The sequence below is a fragment of the Caenorhabditis briggsae genome (genome assembly GCF_000004555.2).
Source record: "Caenorhabditis briggsae complete genome, chrIII, whole genome shotgun sequence".
Classification (NCBI taxonomy): Eukaryota; Metazoa; Nematoda; class Chromadorea; order Rhabditida; family Rhabditidae; genus Caenorhabditis; species Caenorhabditis briggsae.
In genome coordinates, this window is record NC_013490.2 from 11,429,560 (window position 1) to 11,446,097 (window position 16,538).

At 41.6% G+C, this 16,538-nt stretch overlaps 5 protein-coding genes across 5 annotated transcripts in view; 3 read left to right on the forward strand and 2 right to left on the reverse strand.

Moving 5' to 3' along the window:
* Window positions 1-884: 884 nt before the first annotated feature.
* On the forward strand, window positions 885-4,748 carry Cbr-rcq-5 (the record flags this gene model as incomplete). The annotated part of the gene is made up of 10 exons (XM_045244443.1): window positions 885-1,007; window positions 1,056-1,353; window positions 1,408-1,933; window positions 2,356-2,563; window positions 2,616-2,938; window positions 2,983-3,181; window positions 3,785-3,882; window positions 3,927-4,044; window positions 4,096-4,428; window positions 4,479-4,748. 10 exons carry the CDS (start codon window positions 885-887, stop codon window positions 4,746-4,748), a joined length of 2,496 nt encoding a protein of 831 aa, XP_045096969.1.
* Window positions 4,749-5,347: 599 nt separating this feature from the next.
* On the reverse strand, window positions 5,348-6,851 carry Cbr-tbb-2 (the record flags this gene model as incomplete). Its single annotated transcript, XM_002642513.1, has 4 exons — window positions 5,348-5,538; window positions 5,582-5,768; window positions 5,817-6,622; window positions 6,686-6,851. The coding sequence occupies 4 exons, from the start codon at window positions 6,849-6,851 to the stop codon at window positions 5,348-5,350; spliced, it is 1,350 nt and encodes a 449-aa protein (XP_002642559.1).
* A 2,365-nt stretch (window positions 6,852-9,216) lies between these two features.
* On the forward strand, window positions 9,217-11,539 carry CBG20195 (the record flags this gene model as incomplete). The annotated part of the gene is made up of 7 exons (XM_045244444.1): window positions 9,217-9,319; window positions 9,395-9,632; window positions 9,680-9,791; window positions 9,833-10,018; window positions 10,172-10,332; window positions 11,006-11,272; window positions 11,350-11,539. 7 exons carry the CDS (start codon window positions 9,217-9,219, stop codon window positions 11,537-11,539), a joined length of 1,257 nt encoding a protein of 418 aa, XP_045096970.1.
* Window positions 11,540-14,244: 2,705 nt separating this feature from the next.
* On the forward strand, window positions 14,245-16,009 carry CBG20194 (the record flags this gene model as incomplete). The annotated part of the gene is made up of 3 exons (XM_002642511.2): window positions 14,245-14,304; window positions 14,361-15,069; window positions 15,726-16,009. The coding sequence occupies 3 exons, from the start codon at window positions 14,245-14,247 to the stop codon at window positions 16,007-16,009; spliced, it is 1,053 nt and encodes a 350-aa protein (XP_002642557.2).
* A 115-nt stretch (window positions 16,010-16,124) lies between these two features.
* Window positions 16,125-16,538, reverse strand: part of CBG26023 — a gene marked incomplete at both ends in the record, with an annotated part of 4,133 nt that continues 3,719 nt past the window's right edge. Inside the window, one exon of the mRNA XM_045244445.1 lies at window positions 16,125-16,246. Coding sequence (XP_045100305.1) covers window positions 16,125-16,246 — 122 coding nt within the window. The remainder of the gene's footprint in view (window positions 16,247-16,538) is intronic.

Consider the following 16,538-nt stretch of genomic DNA (forward strand, 5'->3'; position numbering starts at 1 on the left):
TTTGCTGCAAAATATGAGAAAAACTAAAAAATAGGTAAATTTAACATTTTCCCGCCGGGTTACTGTCGCACTCGTTTCAACTGTTTCCGGTTGCTTACGCTTTCAGATATTTGTTTACAAACATCGCATACACTTCGACTCAACCTTTTTTTCTCTGACAAGGATAATAAAAAAACTATAAAACTGACTTCAGCTGTAAAATTGGCTCTTGTATTGAATAATTCTTTTCGAAACTAGTAAAAACGAACCAAACTTCAAAAAAAAGCGAAAGAATATTTGAAATTAACCTAAATATTCAAATTTTCAGGATTTTCAGGGATTTCTGAACGAAAATTGGCTGAAAATAAAAATTATCTAGTTTGAAACTGAAAATAATTACGGAAATTTTGTTGTTTTATCTCTGGAAAGAGCTGGAAATAAACAGGAACAATTAAAAACTAGAAAATGACCCAAAATGTCAAATTTTCAGGGTTTTTCTTCGATTTTCAGCAATTTCTGCACAAAATTCTTTGAAAAATAGGTGGTATTTAGCATAAAACTGGGAATAATAATGGGAAATTTGATGCGTTTTGGCTGGAAAGTGAAAATAGGAAAAAAAAAACGGATTTTCTTCGATTCAGATTCTGTCGTTCTTTTTTCTCAATTTTTTAAAAAGAATTTTACAGATTTTTAGATGTGCTTCTGTCTTTAATCACTTTTTTCCTTCTGTAAAAAGCACAATTCCGAAAAATTTTTTTTGCAAAAACCTAAATTCAAAAACCCGCGCATTTTTGCTGTAGCAGACAGAGCGCGTTTGCATGCCGCTTCATAAAAATTCGTCGATTTTTCCACGATTTCGTTACTTTTAACCCGAATTTCCTCGCTAAAAACCCAAAATTTCAGCAATGTCAACTAACAAGCGAACTCTGGAAACCATCACCATCGACGATTCCGATGAAGAAAAAGCGCCGGTGGCGAAAAAGCCCCCAACTTCAAATTACTCAGCATGGGCTGAAATTTTCAATAAAGTGGGGTTAAAATATCGATAAAGACTTGAAAATTTATGTTTTATTCAGAAAAAAACCGAAAAATCCAAAGATGCGGCTGTGGAGAAGGCGAAAAAGGACGCGGATAATGAGTTGAGAAGGCAGAAGTTGAAGGACGCGTTTAACGAGAGGAAGAGGAGAGAGCAAATTGTAAATGGGTCAGCTAGTTCGTCGGCAAGACCCTCAAAAACTCAGGAAAAATCTAAAAAAATTGAGAAACCTTTGCCGGCGCCGAGAAAATCGAAGAAATCCGAGGATTCTCCAGGACCTTCTGGCTCCTCTAGTCAGTTGGATTCTCAGGATTCTCAAGATCCATCGGAATTCGTTGGTAAGAACCCTAGAGCCTTAGCTCTCGAATTAGCTCCCAAAACGTGATTTCCAGCCAGCGAAATCGCCATCGGGACCGGCGAGCGTCTGATTCGACCTCAAGAAATCATAGACAGGCGGGACAAAGTGTTCCTCGAAGTTTTCCGTCACAAAAAGTACCGTAGTCGTCTCCAAATGCAGGCCATCAATTGTATCCTCAAGCGAAAATGTGATGTCTACGTCTCCCTTCCGACTGGAGCCGGAAAATCACTGTGTTATCAGTTGCCAGCTGTTGTTCATGGAGGGGTTACTATCGTTGTCTCCCCCCTGATTGCCCTCATGAAGGATCAAGTGATGGCTCTGAGAAAGAAAGGAATCCCATGTGAAACGCTGAATTCCACGTTGACACCTGTTGAGAGGACGAGGATCTTGGGAGAATTGGCTAAGATGAATCCGACGATCCGGCTACTGTACATCACGGCAGAAGGCTGTGCGACGGATAGTATGAAGGCGTTGTTGGGGAGTTTGACTCGACGAGAGGTGTTGAGATATATTGTGGTGGATGAGGCGCATTGTGTCACACAGTGGGGACATGATTTTAGGTATTTTTCTAGATTTCTTTGAAAAAAATCGCTGAAAATCTACCGTAATTTTAAAGGAACATGTTTCAGAGTAGCAGGGTCTTGACACGAAATCACCAAATTTTCCAATTTCTGCCTACTTTTTCGATTTTTTTGCTGATTTTTGCTTTTTTTTCTTTGATTTTTGCCGAAATTTTGAATCAAAGCCAACGAAAGTCACATTTCGCCAAAAAATTGTCAAAAAAGCGGAAAATTCCATAAATTAGGCCCAAAAATTGTTCCGCAAGTATACTGTAATTTTAAAGGAACATGCTTCAGAAAAAGGTTGGGTTTCGACACGATATCGTTTTTTTTCAAATAATTTGTCGTTTTCAATTGGTTCTTTCTCGCGATTTTCATTGAACAAACTCTGAAAATTGCTGAAAAAAATTTTAATTTTCCAGACCCGATTATCTAAACTTGGGTGCTCTTCGCGATGTTTGTCCGGATGTCCCGTGGGTAGCGCTAACCGCCACAGCCAATGAAAAAGCTCAAAATGACATTTCCTCGCAGTTGCGGCTTCGAAATCCAGAAGCCTTCAAAGCCGGAACCTATCGTGACAACTTGTATTACGACGTTCAGATGAGGGATCATTTGCCGACGGCGCCAGAGGTATTTTTTTCAAATTCTCATTTTGACCCAATTTTTATCGATTTTTTTCCAGAACCACATGGCTTCGTTTATCACCAAGTGCCTCACCATCGACCAGGCGAAAACCACATCAAATTTGACGAAAAACGAGAAATCTGCAAGAACGCAAGCCAAAAAAAGCTTCACTGGATCTGCAATTGTATACTGTAGATCGAGAAGCGAGTGTGAGCAGATTGCTAACGTCCTGAGGATCGCTGGCATTCCAGCGATGGCGTATCACGCGGGACTGCCGAAAAAGGAGAGGAATGAGGTGCAGGAGAAGTGGATGAGCAATGAGATTCCGGTGGTGGCGGCGACGGTGGCGTTTGGAATGGGAATTGATAAGCCGGATGTTAGGTAGGCGGGCGGAGTTTGGCGGGAGTTCAAATTTCGATTATCAGAGCTGTGGTTCACTGGTCACCGACTCAAAACCTGGCTGGATACTACCAGGAAGCGGGACGTGCTGGTCGTGATGGGAAACGGAGTTATTGTAGAATTTACTATGCGAAGTCTGATAAGAATGCTCTGAATTTTTTGGTGTCTGGAGAGCTGGCGAAATTGAAGACAAAGGTTCGGAAGATTTTTGGCAGAAAAGTCGATGTAAAGGACCATGCGAAATCGAGAAAATTCCTAATTTTTGCCTATTTTCCCGTTCTTTTTTTTTGCAATTTTTTAGCTATTTGTTCTCGATTTTCCCTCAATTTTCGCCAAAATTTAACGAAATTTAGTCTAAAATCATATTAGTAACAAAAAACTGACGAAAATCGGCGAAAAATGCGAAAGAAAAGCATAATTCAAAAATGTTTTCCGCTAGGCTACGGTAATTTTAAAGGAACATGCTTCCGAGTGGCAGGGTATCGACACGAAATCGCAAAATTTTTCAATTTTTGCCTATTTTTCCCGATTTTTCTGCTGATTTTTGGGATTTTTCTTCGACTTTTGACTGAAATCGATTAGAATCACGCTAGAACCAACAAAATCGGCGAAAATCAGCAAAAATAAGAAAAAATGGCATGATTTAGGCCCAAAAATGATTTTCTCAAGACTACCGTAGTTTAAAGGAACATGCTTTTAAAATTGTTTGGGTCTCGACACGATATCGCCTTTTTAATGCTTTTTGGACTGATTTTTCGCGATTTTCAGTGAAAAATACAATGAAAACTGAGAAAAAACCTTGAAAAATCGAAAATTCCGAATTTCCAGGCCGAAAAAAAGAATGCCGAGGGCGAGAAAGCCGCAATGCAGATCAAATCGATACAAGTGGGACTAGCGAAAATGTTGGAGTACTGTGAGAGTGCCAAGTGAGTCTATAACCTAGGTACATCTGTAAATTTCAAATTTTCAGATGCCGCCACGTTGCAATCGCCGAGTTCTTCGACGACACCGATTGTCGGCCGTGCGGATCGAATTGCGATTTTTGTCGAGATCCGAAGGCGACGTTGCAGAGTGCGCAGTCCTTCGCGGTATGAGAAATCTGAAGTTTCTCATTCAAAATTTATTTGAAAAAATTTCAGAACGCCGGAGATTCTCATGGCTCGGTGTTCCGACGGCCAGGTACCTCGAGAGCCGAGTCTGGCTTCGAATCGGTTTATGGTGGTGGAAGACGTGGCGGAGAGACAGAAGACGAGTTGCTTTCCTCGAATACGTCTTCTAAAGATGCCATGGAGCGTATGGAGCACGAGGAGGCCAAGAGAGTTCGAGGACTCATTGACAGCGAGTTTGCCAAGCGACGACGGGCGGCGCCGGCGGCTCCAACTGTGCCACGTGGATCGCGACGAGTTGAGCCAGCGACAGATATTTCTGTAATCAAGCCAGAGCAGGCGGTGATCAAGAATGTCACTCTAGAAGTGAGTTTACTATTAGTAGTGAGCTCTGTGATATCTATATTTATTTTTAGAGCCGTGAAAATTGGGTGCGCTACTTGCTCCGAGCCCTAGAAACCAATTGGATCGTGTCAGGACCCCCGGCGGGAATCACCATGAAGCAGTGCGCCGAACAGTTGGAATACGGAATGTATTCTATTTCGAAAAATGAGACAACCTATAAGAACAAATTAGGTCATAAGCTTGCTGAAATCAAGACTCTAACCAAGAAGAACGAGCCTTTTCACTACACGAACACCGCCGTCGAGCAGAATGGATTTGTGAAGGCGGCGAATTTAACCTAGGATTCAATTGTATATTTTTCGGTTTCTCTATATAATGTTTTACCAATCAAGTTTTGAATAAATAGGTTCAGTTTTTTTTACCTATTGTTATTATGCTTGTCTGAGAAAAAAAAGGTTAGAGTATTTTTTGCAGTCTGAATACGGTAGCGATATCGAAGCGGAGAGCCTAAATAGCACATATTAAGTGGAGACGCAGACACTATTTCTCTGCGTCTCACCGTTTTTTTTTCTCAGACAAGCATAATATCCTAACAGATTTCGAAACCCATTGCGGCTACTTCTTAAAGAAATCAAAAAACCACAATACAAATATTTGTGCTCAAATGCACTTTTGGGCCGCTATCTTGAGAACTACACGAAACTTCAGCATTCACTTCACTCAGACGCAAATTTCAGAGATAAAACTTGGGACGGCGAACGTCTCCGAGAAGAAAAACAATCAAAAAAGCAAATAAATTAGTGAATGGATGGGTGGTGGATGACGTCGGAGAGCGGGGCGGGTGAGAGAGACAAGTGAGGGAAGAAACGAATACGGGGGGTTTAAGAAGGTTGTGGAAAGAAATAGAATGCTTGTGATGGAAGTTAGGGGTGTCGAGAATCTATTGCTCTTCGTAGGTCTCTCCGGCCTCTCCCTCGGTGTATCCGTCGACGTCGTCCTCGGCGGTGGCCTCCTGGTATTGCTGGTACTCGGAGATGAGATCGTTCATGTTGCTCTCAGCCTCGGTGAACTCCATCTCGTCCATACCCTCACCAGTGTACCAATGGAGGAAAGCTTTGCGGCGGAACATAGCTGAAAATTGGGGATATTTAGTTCAATGGAAAAGTCAAATTACCAGTGAATTGCTCGGAGATGCGCTTGAAGAGCTCCTGGATGGCGGTGGAGTTTCCGACGAAGGTGGCAGCCATCTTAAGTCCGCGTGGTGGGATGTCGCAGACGGCGGTCTTGACGTTGTTTGGAATCCATTCGACGAAGTAGGAGGAGTTCTTGTTTTGCACGTTGAGCATCTGCTCGTCGACTTCCTGAAAGAATTGATTTTTTTAAACCATTCAGAATATAGGTTAACTCACTCTCATCGACATGCGTCCACGGAACATGGCGGCGACGGTGAGGTAACGTCCGTGTCTTGGGTCGCAAGCGGCCATCATGTTCTTGGCATCGAACATTTGTTGGGTGAGCTCGGCGACGGTCAAGGCGCGGTAAGCCTGGGTTCCCTTGGCGGAGAGTGGAGCGAATCCTGGCATGAAGAAGTGAAGACGTGGGAATGGTACCATGTTGACGGCCAACTTGCGGAGATCGGCGTTGAGCTGTCCTGGGAATCGGAGGCAGGTGGTGACTCCGGACATTGTCAGCGAGACGAGATGGTTCAAGTCTCCGTATGTTGGGTTGGTGAGCTTCAACGTTCTGTAGCAGATGTCGTAGAGGGCCTCGTTGTCAATGCAGTAGGTCTCATCGGTGTTCTCGACAAGCTGATGGACGGAGAGTGTGGCGTTGTATGGCTCGACGACGGTGTCGGACACCTTTGGTGATGGTACAACCGAGAATGAGCTCATGATTCTGTCTGGGTACTCCTCGCGAATTTTGGAGATCAAAAGGGTTCCCATTCCGGATCCGGTTCCTCCTCCGAGCGAGTGGGTCAGCTGGAATCCTTGAAGGCAATCGCATCCCTCAGCCTCCTTGCGGATGACGTCGAGAACGTTGTCGACGAGCTCAGCTCCCTCTGTGTAGTGTCCCTTGGCCCAGTTGTTTCCGGCTCCGCTTTGTCCGAACACAAAGTTATCCGGGCGGAACAACTGTCCGAATGGTCCGGAACGGACAGAATCCATGGTTCCTGGTTCGAGATCGACCAACACTGCGCGTGGAACATACTTGCCGTCTGAAAATCGAGAATTTGAGATTCGGAATCCAGCCTGGATGGATTGTCTAGATCAAAACTCACTGTTAGCCTCGTTGTAATAGACATCAATGCGCTCCAACTGAAGGTCGGTCTCTCCCTTGAATGTTCCGTCGGGCTGGATTCCGTGCTCGTCGGAGATGACCTCCCAGAATTTGGATCCGATTTGGTTTCCGCACTGTCCGGCTTGAACGTGGACGATCTCTCTCATTTTTGCTGCAAAAACTTGAGAAGGTGAGAGTGTGAAGAGAACGAAAGGAAGAGAAAGAGAAAGAACACAACAGATAGAAGAAGATTGATGAGCAGTGATTCTCTGTCAAGATGCTACAGTATGCCAGGAGTTGCGAAATTCGCGCACTTCGCAGTTCTCTTTTCTTCCTATCGACCCTCTAAGCCCAAAAAAGGGCTGCGGCACTAGAGCAATAGAATAGAGACGAAGTAGTTTTAAACGCTGTGTGCACTTGGATCGATAATAGGGGAGAGAAAAGAACACGGGGCGCGCGGCGCCTCGCATTAAAAACCGCAGTGGCCGCGGCCACTAGGCTAACAGCAGCCGCAGACCCCAGTGTCCAAAGGGGTGGGGTGGGAAGCGAAACCGAAACGAGAGGGGGAACTAAAGCGATTGCGAAATATGGGTAGTATTAGGAGAGGAAATAGAGAGCACAACAACGACATCTGAATTGCGAAATATCATCATCAATTCTCCTACTACTCCATTTAGGACCGAGGAGAAAAGAGCCTAATCCATTTGTTTTGCCAGCATGTCACCAAGAGAAAGAGGCACAGATGGCTTTTCATCGGGTGCAATTGGCGCAAGCCCTAATCCTATGGGAACTGCTTCAGAATGTGCCGCGTTGGAAAACTGCTGCTGTTTTCGATTGGGGTGGAGAGGCAAAAAACCGTGGAAAATGTGAAATGGATGCGGAGAGAAGAGATACAGATGAAAAACTAGTTCAATGCGATGAAAATCGTACCCGCGAACGATTTGCGGGGACGGAAAGAAGAAGAAGGATTGCGGAAAACTGCGACAACGGAGTCTCCGTTGGGGAGATGACGTGGCAAAATCTACTGATTGACTTTGAACCTGCTAGAAGGTCAGCTACCATAGTCCTAAGCGCGGGCGCGGGTAGATAAAATGTAACAAACTGGTTGGAACAAAGAAACAGAACAAGTTGTCTAAGACTTTGAGAAGAAACAAAAAACCGAGTTAAGGGGTCGTGTCGGGGGGCACTGGGCATCGGGAAAGAGCTCTCCGTCTTCCTCTCCCAACCACCACTCCCATCGTCGGCCCCGCTGTCCGTGTCGTGTTGAGTTGAGTCGATGAGACACATTATACCAAGAGCGCGCCCGAGAAACATAGAGGGGAGGAGAAAGAGAGGACACTGGCGCCGCCCGTCGCTCTGTTTCTGTGTCCTCGTCATTTTTCTCTTCTCTCCTAGGCCCCAACGCGAATGCTTTTTGAGATGACGGCGGCCTTGACCATCGGGCGCGATGGATGGATGTCCCTAGTATTTGAAAATTTGTGCCCGATTTGCGACGCGGCTGGTTAAACCTCGATAGCCTGTTATTGGCAATTTTTGATGACCCTGGAACTCCTCCCTCTGGAAGAATTTAATATGTGATAAGAGGAATCTGATAAGAGCCTAAAATAAACTGATAAGAAACCCTGAAACAAACAGCAAACAACTCATTTTTTTGGCAAGAAATGCAACACCATAGGACAGGGGCAAGCTGTACAAATAGACAGTACTAGAGATTTGATTGATCGCATATCCGACTGAGTTGACACCGAACACACTACTAGTACTAATAATAATCTTGTTGTGTTTTCCGCATGAGATATGGCCTTCAGAGAGGATTTGGGCCGTCGGGAAGGATTCGGGAAGCCCGAACTTTCCAGAATGCGGATTTTGTAGAAAATGGGAGAATTTGGTATTCACAGACAGAGGAAACCGATGCAGGTTCAATACGAGTGAGAGGAGAATAGAAACCGATGCTGAGTCATCCGGAACGCCTGTGACTAAAAATTTAGGCCAAACACACAAAAGTGGATTGAAAGGGCCTAAAAATGACCTAAAGTCGGATTTTTTAGGCCTGAAAGTGAAAAAAAAAAGCTGGAAAGCTTTGCTTTTTTCAAAATTGAAAGATTTTTTTTTGAAAATTTTAGGCCAAACTCCAGAAACCGAGCGGTAAAAAAGGTTTTTCTGCCGAACAGCACCAAAAAGCGCGGAATTATTGGTTTTCAGGCCCAACAGCTATCAAAAATAGCTGAAAAACTGAAATTCTTGAAATGATGACAAAAAGGGCTTTTGTGAAAAGCCTGTGAACCTGTGAAAAGTTCCCGAAAATCGAAGAATTCAGAAAAAAAAGAGAAATGAAAAAATAAGGTAAAAATGATGACAAACTGACGACTCCAGACAGTTCCGCGCATCCTAAAATTCAAAATCTGGCGCCCTAAAAATTTTGGCGCCTTCCACGCTTGTGCACTTGCGCGTCGCGGTGTACCAAAAAGTTGTGCAAACACCGCGCCGCGCACCGTAGTTGAGGCTAAAAAGCGAAAATTCGAAAAATAGAAAATGGATCGCAGATTTAGCGCCGATCACCAATGGTTCGTTTCACCGCTTCTAGAGCTGAAAGCAGTCAAGGAGGATTTATTGGACGCGAGAGAAGATGCAGAAAGTAAGGTTTTGGCCAAAATTTGTGTCAATTTCAAAAAAAATTAAAAAATAAATATATTTTTTTAAATTTTTCCAGTAACAATCGACCGAGAAATCGACACAGCGACAGATGCAGAAGACCTGAAAAAAGTGGAAATGGAGGTGTGGCAGAACAGCATGACTTTGGAAGGATTCAGCAGTTCAGATGCCGCGGAAGCCATTTCAGCAGTTTCAGACCTTGATATGTTTCTCTCCGATGTAGGATCCAGCCGAAATTTGGAGGATATGAAGGGAGACGAAGCTGATTTAAAGAAATCAATTTTGTTCACTCATAAGTAATTTTTAAAATTAAAAAAAAAATTTTTGAAAAAAAAAATTTCAGAGAGTTTGCCAAAAGAAACGAGTGGACGAAAGCTTCCAGACAGCGAAAATCGCAGTATGTGACGTCGCTGAAATACGATAAATTTATGATGAGCGGCGGGGCGAACACAACGGTGAGAAAATTTTTTTATAATTTTTCAAATTTTACTTCCAGATGTACCGCCCGCAGTGCTCCATCACTGAAAAATGCGACGATGACATCGTCCTCATCGTCGACACCATAGTTCCATACAACAGACCGCTTCAGTCCCACGAGTTGCGGAGCTCACGTCTTCTGAAGACTCAGAACAAGTTTCTAGTCAGAGGAGACACTTTTTTGTCAGATTTGAGGAAGAAATTTGTTAGTTTTAGCTGTATTCTGGGCATAAAGTCACCTAAAAGTAGAGAAAAAAAATTAAAAAAAAATTTTTTTCGTATTTTTTTTCTCTATTTTTATGCGAATTTTCATGCTTTTCAGCACTTTCCCCCTCAAAAATTAATGAAAAAATTCCAGTACTGCCAATGCGACACAATCGTCCCCCTGGAGAATGGCCTGGAGTTGGAGCCACCTTGCTTTGATAATTCCACTGCTGAGAGATTCCCCTCCTCGTTCATTTTTGTGCATAACACGTTTTATGTTGACTCCGCGCCGGAAAACGCACAAGATATTTCCTTGTAAGCTAGTTATTGTGAATTTAGGCTCTTTTAGGCTTTCCGACACTTTTTCCTTCGTTTCTAGGAAAATTTGTGGAAAACTGCTTAAATTATGCTGTAAAATTCATTTTCTATAATTTTCGACCCTTTTTCTTCATTTCTAGTATTTTGAAACCTAAATTTCATCAAAAATAGGCCAGAAGAAAAAACTTGCCAATTTTCCGCGCGGCAGGTCTGCTCGCTCCGCCCTCTTTTCTGCGCCGCAGCTCAAGTTTGCCCCGCCCACTTTTCCCGGTTTCGGCGGAGAAAATGGAACAGAAAAGAGCTGTAACTCTGGAATTAATAAACATTTTTGGAAGAAACTTGGGAAATATAATAATTAGAAAAGGAGAATGAGTATAAAATCCAAAAATTTAGGAAGAAATCCCTAAAAATCGAAAAATTGGGAAAAAATTTTTGGCCACTAAAAAAGATTCCTTCCGGGCTGGAAAATTCAGAAATCCAGAAATTTTGAAATTCGGAAATTTAGAAGGAAGAAAATGGAGGAAAAAAGAGCTGTAACTCAAAAAAATTTTTTTGGGAGAAAATTAGAAAATATGATGATTGGAAAGAAAGAATGAGTATGAATCAGAAAATTCTGGAAAAAAAGCCTCAAAAATAGAAAAAATCCGAAAAAAGTAAAAAAAAATTCCAGCCCAATTCGAAAGTTCATGCAAGACAGGGAGATTTTCGACCCGGTGGACGCGGTGCCAATGGAAGGCGTTCGGATTATCGATTTGAGTCTCCGCCTCGGCCAGCCCTACGTTTTTCAGCACTCTGGAAACTGTGAGCATGTGCTGATATTTCATGATTTGCGGCTGCTACATGAATCGGATCCACGTGGCATCGATCAGTATCCGTATGTGTTGTATGAGAAGGGAAACGAGCGGAAGTGCGAGATTTGTAAAAAAGGACATGTCGAGTGAGTCAGAAATTCGGAAACTCAGAAATTCCGAAATTCGAAAATCTAGAAATTTCAAAAAATTCAAAAATTTCCAGATTCGTCGTAGATCGTCACGAACTCCTTCCCAACACGTACACCTACTTCTGTCGGTCCTGCTTTCAGGAGTACAATTTTGTGCATGGCGTCAAAACGCACTCGTTCAACGCATGGCCATACACTGAGCTGAAGAAGGTGGAGCAGAACGGATGGCCGTTTGATGAGCCCGATGATATGGATGATTCTTGAATTTTATCATTTTTTGTATTATTTTGTATTTAAAATTGCACATTTTTGAAAAAAAGAATCCATTATTTTTCACTGGTTTAATGAGCTTAATAATATTTTTTTTCCAGTTTTTGTCGATATTTGCGATTTTTTGTGGTTTTTCCCGGTTTTTCTATCTTTTAGCTATTTTCTAAGGTCCCACAACGACAACTACAGTAACCTAACCTAATTTTTTTTGTATTCCACTGGTTTTCGTCGATTTTTTGATTGTAAAAAATTGACAGAAAATTGCGGAAAAACGAAAAATTCAAGTATTTTCACAGGTTACGGTAGTTGTTGTGGGAGACTTTTTGACCTAAAAAATTTATATTCAGCCTAAAAATGGAGATAAAATTGGACAAGAAGATGGACGATTTTTTGAATTTCAATCGGCCAGATGAGAAAGAAGAGCCCAAACAGTTCATACTGATCAAGTATCCGGGAATTGTGAAAAATGTTGATAAGGTAAAAATAAATACCCTAAAATGGAAATTTTGGAATTTACAAAAATTTAAAAAAATTTGGAAATTTCGCAAAAACGGAATATTTTTAGATTTTGAGGTGCATTTTTGTAGCTTTTCAGGTGGAAAAATATCCTAAAACGGCGGTTTCTGGCCTGGAAATGACTAAAAAGTTTCGAAATTTTCGATTTTTAAATATTCAATTTTCGTGATTTTGCATCTTGAATAATATTAAAAAACGGTTGTTTCTGGCCTGGACATGACAAATTTTGAAAGTTTCCAAATTTTTGAAAAATTTGTTTTTTAATTTCACAAGGGAACCATGTTTAGCCTTCATCTCAGAATTTTTTCTAAATTTGCTTATTTATAGATTCAAATACGGGCTTTCTTTTGATGTATTTGGTTTTCTGTACAGATTTCTAGAAGTCGAGTTATGGGCTGTTTAAGTGATTTCAGTACTAATTTCTCACTTTTGGAGTGAGTTTTTGAAAGGGTTAATGGGAGTTTTTTGGCATTGTTTGAGTGTCAATCGCAATTATTGAGGTTTCTCTACAATATGACAAAGTTTCCTCATTTTTCAAAAAAAAATTTTTTTTGAAAAAATTTTCGCCATGGGTACTTTGCGAAATTTTCAATGTTTCGAAAATTTTTTAAATGGGCTAAAATGAATTCTAAACGCATAAAAATGATAAAATGAGTCTTTTCACAAGATTCTGTAGCCTATATCCGTTTTGAAATCCGAAATAAGTGATTTCTTCCAAAACTCCAATGAATCGTAGTCCTTCGAAAATCACCCAATAGCACTCAAATATTGTGAAAACATAGAATTACATACTTCTTGACTGATTTATAACAGTTCCGCAACCAATATGATCAAATAGGGGGATTTCGACTGACATTTTGAGTAGATAAGGCTTTTCAGCAGTGCTTCAAGAATTTTTCAGAAATTATCTTTTTCGAGCTTTTTTCCTACTGAAATAATAGAGCAAACATAGTTTTGATTTTTGAAAAGTTCAAAGCATTCCTCCAACATCAAAGAAAAAAAGAAAAAGGAAAATGGACAGTGACGGAATCGAACCCCAAACTTATGATTACTATTCATCCACACTATCCACTCGGCCACTGCTGCTTGTTTCTTCCACATTGGAGAATGTATAGAGGATAGGGGGGAAAGTGGAAGGGAAGGAGGAGACCGAAAAAACAGCATATTTTCAGATGGACTTTTCTCGGCTTCTAGAAATTTGTGCAGAAAACCGAATACACCACAAGAAAGCCCGTATTTGAAACTATAAATGAGCAAATTTAGAAAAAATTCTGAGATGAAGGCTAAACATGGTTCCCTTGTCAGGAAAGATTCTAGCGATCACATTTTTTGACTATTTTTCATGGAGTTCGGACCATTTTTCATGGATTTTTGACCATTTTTCATGATTTTTAGACCATTTTTCATGGATTTCGGACCATTATTCATGGTTTCTGGGCATTTTTTCGTGATTTTTGGACTATTTTTCATGAATTTTGGACCATTTTTCATGATTTTTGGACCATTTTCCATGATTTTTTGACAACACCTGCAATTTTATGCTTTTTTTTCTGCTTTCAGGGAAGATAAAAATCTCCGAAAATGCTGAAAAATAGGTTAAAAATTTCAAAAAAAGGTTAATACCAGAGATGTCCGGATTCCGTATTCCGGATTCCGGGCTTTTATTCATTCCGGATTCCGTATTCCGGAAAATTAATTTCATTCCGGATTCCGTGAAATTTTCATTTGTTCCGATTCCGGATTCCGAGAAAATTATTTTATTCCGGATTCCGGATTCCGTTTCTCAAAAATTCATTCCGGACATCTCTGGTTAATACCTGAAAACCTGTAATAGACAGACCCCTAACTTTTAACCTTGAGTCTCTTTTTCTACTGATAAATTGCTCATCCTAATATCACAAACAATCAGTTAGTTGACACATTTTTGATATCTCTTATAAAAGTTTGTGATAATTAAGCTCAAACTTGACAGTGTGGGTCCCTTCTAATACAGGTTTTATGGTAAATCTCAAAAAAATTTTCCAGGCCCTCCAATCAATGGGCGGTCTTCAACTCATCACTCAATCACACTTCAACAATCACTCTCTCGAGCTGAGCCACACCCCCGACAATCCGTATACATCGAGAATTATGGCTGAACGAAACCCCAAGACAATATTTCATCGGGCACTTTGAATCTAGTCATGAAGGTTCGACGCAAGAAATCGGATCCGACAAAAATGGAAACCAAGTTTTTGGGATTGGTAAGAGACGGATAATGAGAGCTCGAATAGGATATTTCATAAAATGGCATTTTTAGATCAATACAGTGTACACATTCGATGTGATGTGCGATTTCCAATACCTCCCACTCAAGAAACGGATCGGCACCGACGGCTTCGAAGATTTGATTCCAAAACTGATACCGACAGATTTATCAACAGCGTTGCGTTGGTGGGACAAAGTCATGCCACAACCCACGCCCCTCTTTCTGCCTCCTTATCAGTTCAGTAGGTACTTGACACCATCTTCAAAGATTCTCGGAAGAGAAACTGATCATACGGAGAAGACGAGACGGGCGGTGCGAAGTGGATATGGACAGAATCTCCGTGTGGAACGAAAAGCGCTCTCTGTAACCGTAATGGCTGCTGACGACTTCCCAGAAAAGCCATCCGATGAAGCCGTCGTGGAAGCGCACTTCAGATGTAAGCACGAAGAACCACATCGTCTTCTGAAAGAGCTTTTCGATGAACGTCCAATGTGGACACGTGTCGGATTACTGTACAGAACAAAGATTGACGATAGTCTATTGAGAAGCATCCTTCAAAAGTACGCATTCTACATTCAAAGCGGTCCCTGGGGAAGGCTTTGGTGTAAATTTGGTTATGATCCGAGGAAGGATTCCGAGGGTGGACTCTATCAGACAATTATGGTCTCGTTCCGTCAGCATGGTAGTATTCCGGAGAGGCAGAGATTGAAGGTGTCGTCGGATCGAGCGGGGACGATTAATCCGAATGGGGAGACTAATGGTAGGTGCATTTTTCTCGTTTTAAAGCGGTGGCCTAATTTTTGCAAGTTGAGTTTTCTAGGCCACCATGCTAAAATGACTTAGAAAACACCCAGAGGTATGTCAGGCCTTTTCTAGGTCATCTTAGCATGGTGGTCTAGAAAACTAAACTGGCAAATGTTAGGCCATCACTTCAAAACGAGCAAAAAAACACCTCAAAGCCTTTCATGCAATTTCTAGCTCATTTTGACGTGGTGGCCTAACTTTTGTAAATCGGGTTTTCTAGGCCACTTCCAAGTAGACCTGGAAAACATACCTGGTGAATGTCAGACCAATTCTAGCTCATTTTGAAGTGGTGGCCTATTTTTTGCAAGTTGGGTTTTCTAGGCCACAACTTCAGAATGCGCTAGAAACCATACCAGGGGCAGGTCAGGTCATTTTAGCATAGTGGCCGAGAAAATTAGACTTGCAAAAGTTAGGCCACCAGTTCAAAATGACCTAGAAAACACATCAGGGGAATTTTAAGCAATTCCTAGGTCATTTTCGCATCCAAAATATAAAAAATTCCAAAAATCTGAAATTTTGAAATTTTAGAATTTTCTAAAAAAACCGAAAATTCAGAATTTCCAGCAAGTTTCAAAAAGTCTTAAAATCAGAATTAGCAAATGTTCATTTCAGTACCAGTGTCCTATATGTACGAGGAAGGAAAACTGCCACGTGTCCGTCAGATGTGGTACTGTGTAATGGATGTTCAGTTGCCGGGAGCCATCGAGGTGCTTCTAGGGATTATGGAAGGCCGGGAGGCACGACCGCAACCATCGGAGGAGGACATTCGGGATAAGGGATGGCTGCCGCCGCAGGTGTTGGACAAGATTCGCGATTTGATTAAGGAAGACGTGGCGAATACGTCGAAAGAGCTCGAAGGGACGATCCAGGAACGAGGAGAGGAGGATTTTAATTGATAATTTTCTGATTTTTCGGTGTGCATTTTTTTGGAAAATTCTGTTACTTTGATCTTAAAGAGAATCCCAACCGAATAATTTATTAGTACAGAGTTTGATACATAAAATACAGAAATCACCACCGACTATACAAATTGATCATTTTGGTCCTGCGTGGTCCCATAGAACGGCACTTTGCGGCGACGCACTCGAGAGAAGTTGGACAGTCTTCGGACAGCGCGCAGTCCATGTTGGTTTCTGGAAGATTCTGCGGTTTTATGGGTTTTTTAGATTTTCGCTGTTTTCATATGTGCCTTTAATACCGTAGCTCAAAACTTTGCACCTAATTTGACCTATTTAGCCTATTTTTCATCGATTCATGTTAATTTTTCGTAATTTTCACGGGGGTACGACGAATTCGAACAGACCTAAAATCGAACTGATTCAATTCAGAACAGTCCTTTTTCCGCACACGTACCAGAACAGAACGCGGACAGAATCGAACTGTTACAAGTTCGAACTGGTAAGGAGTCGAACTGTCCCAAATTGG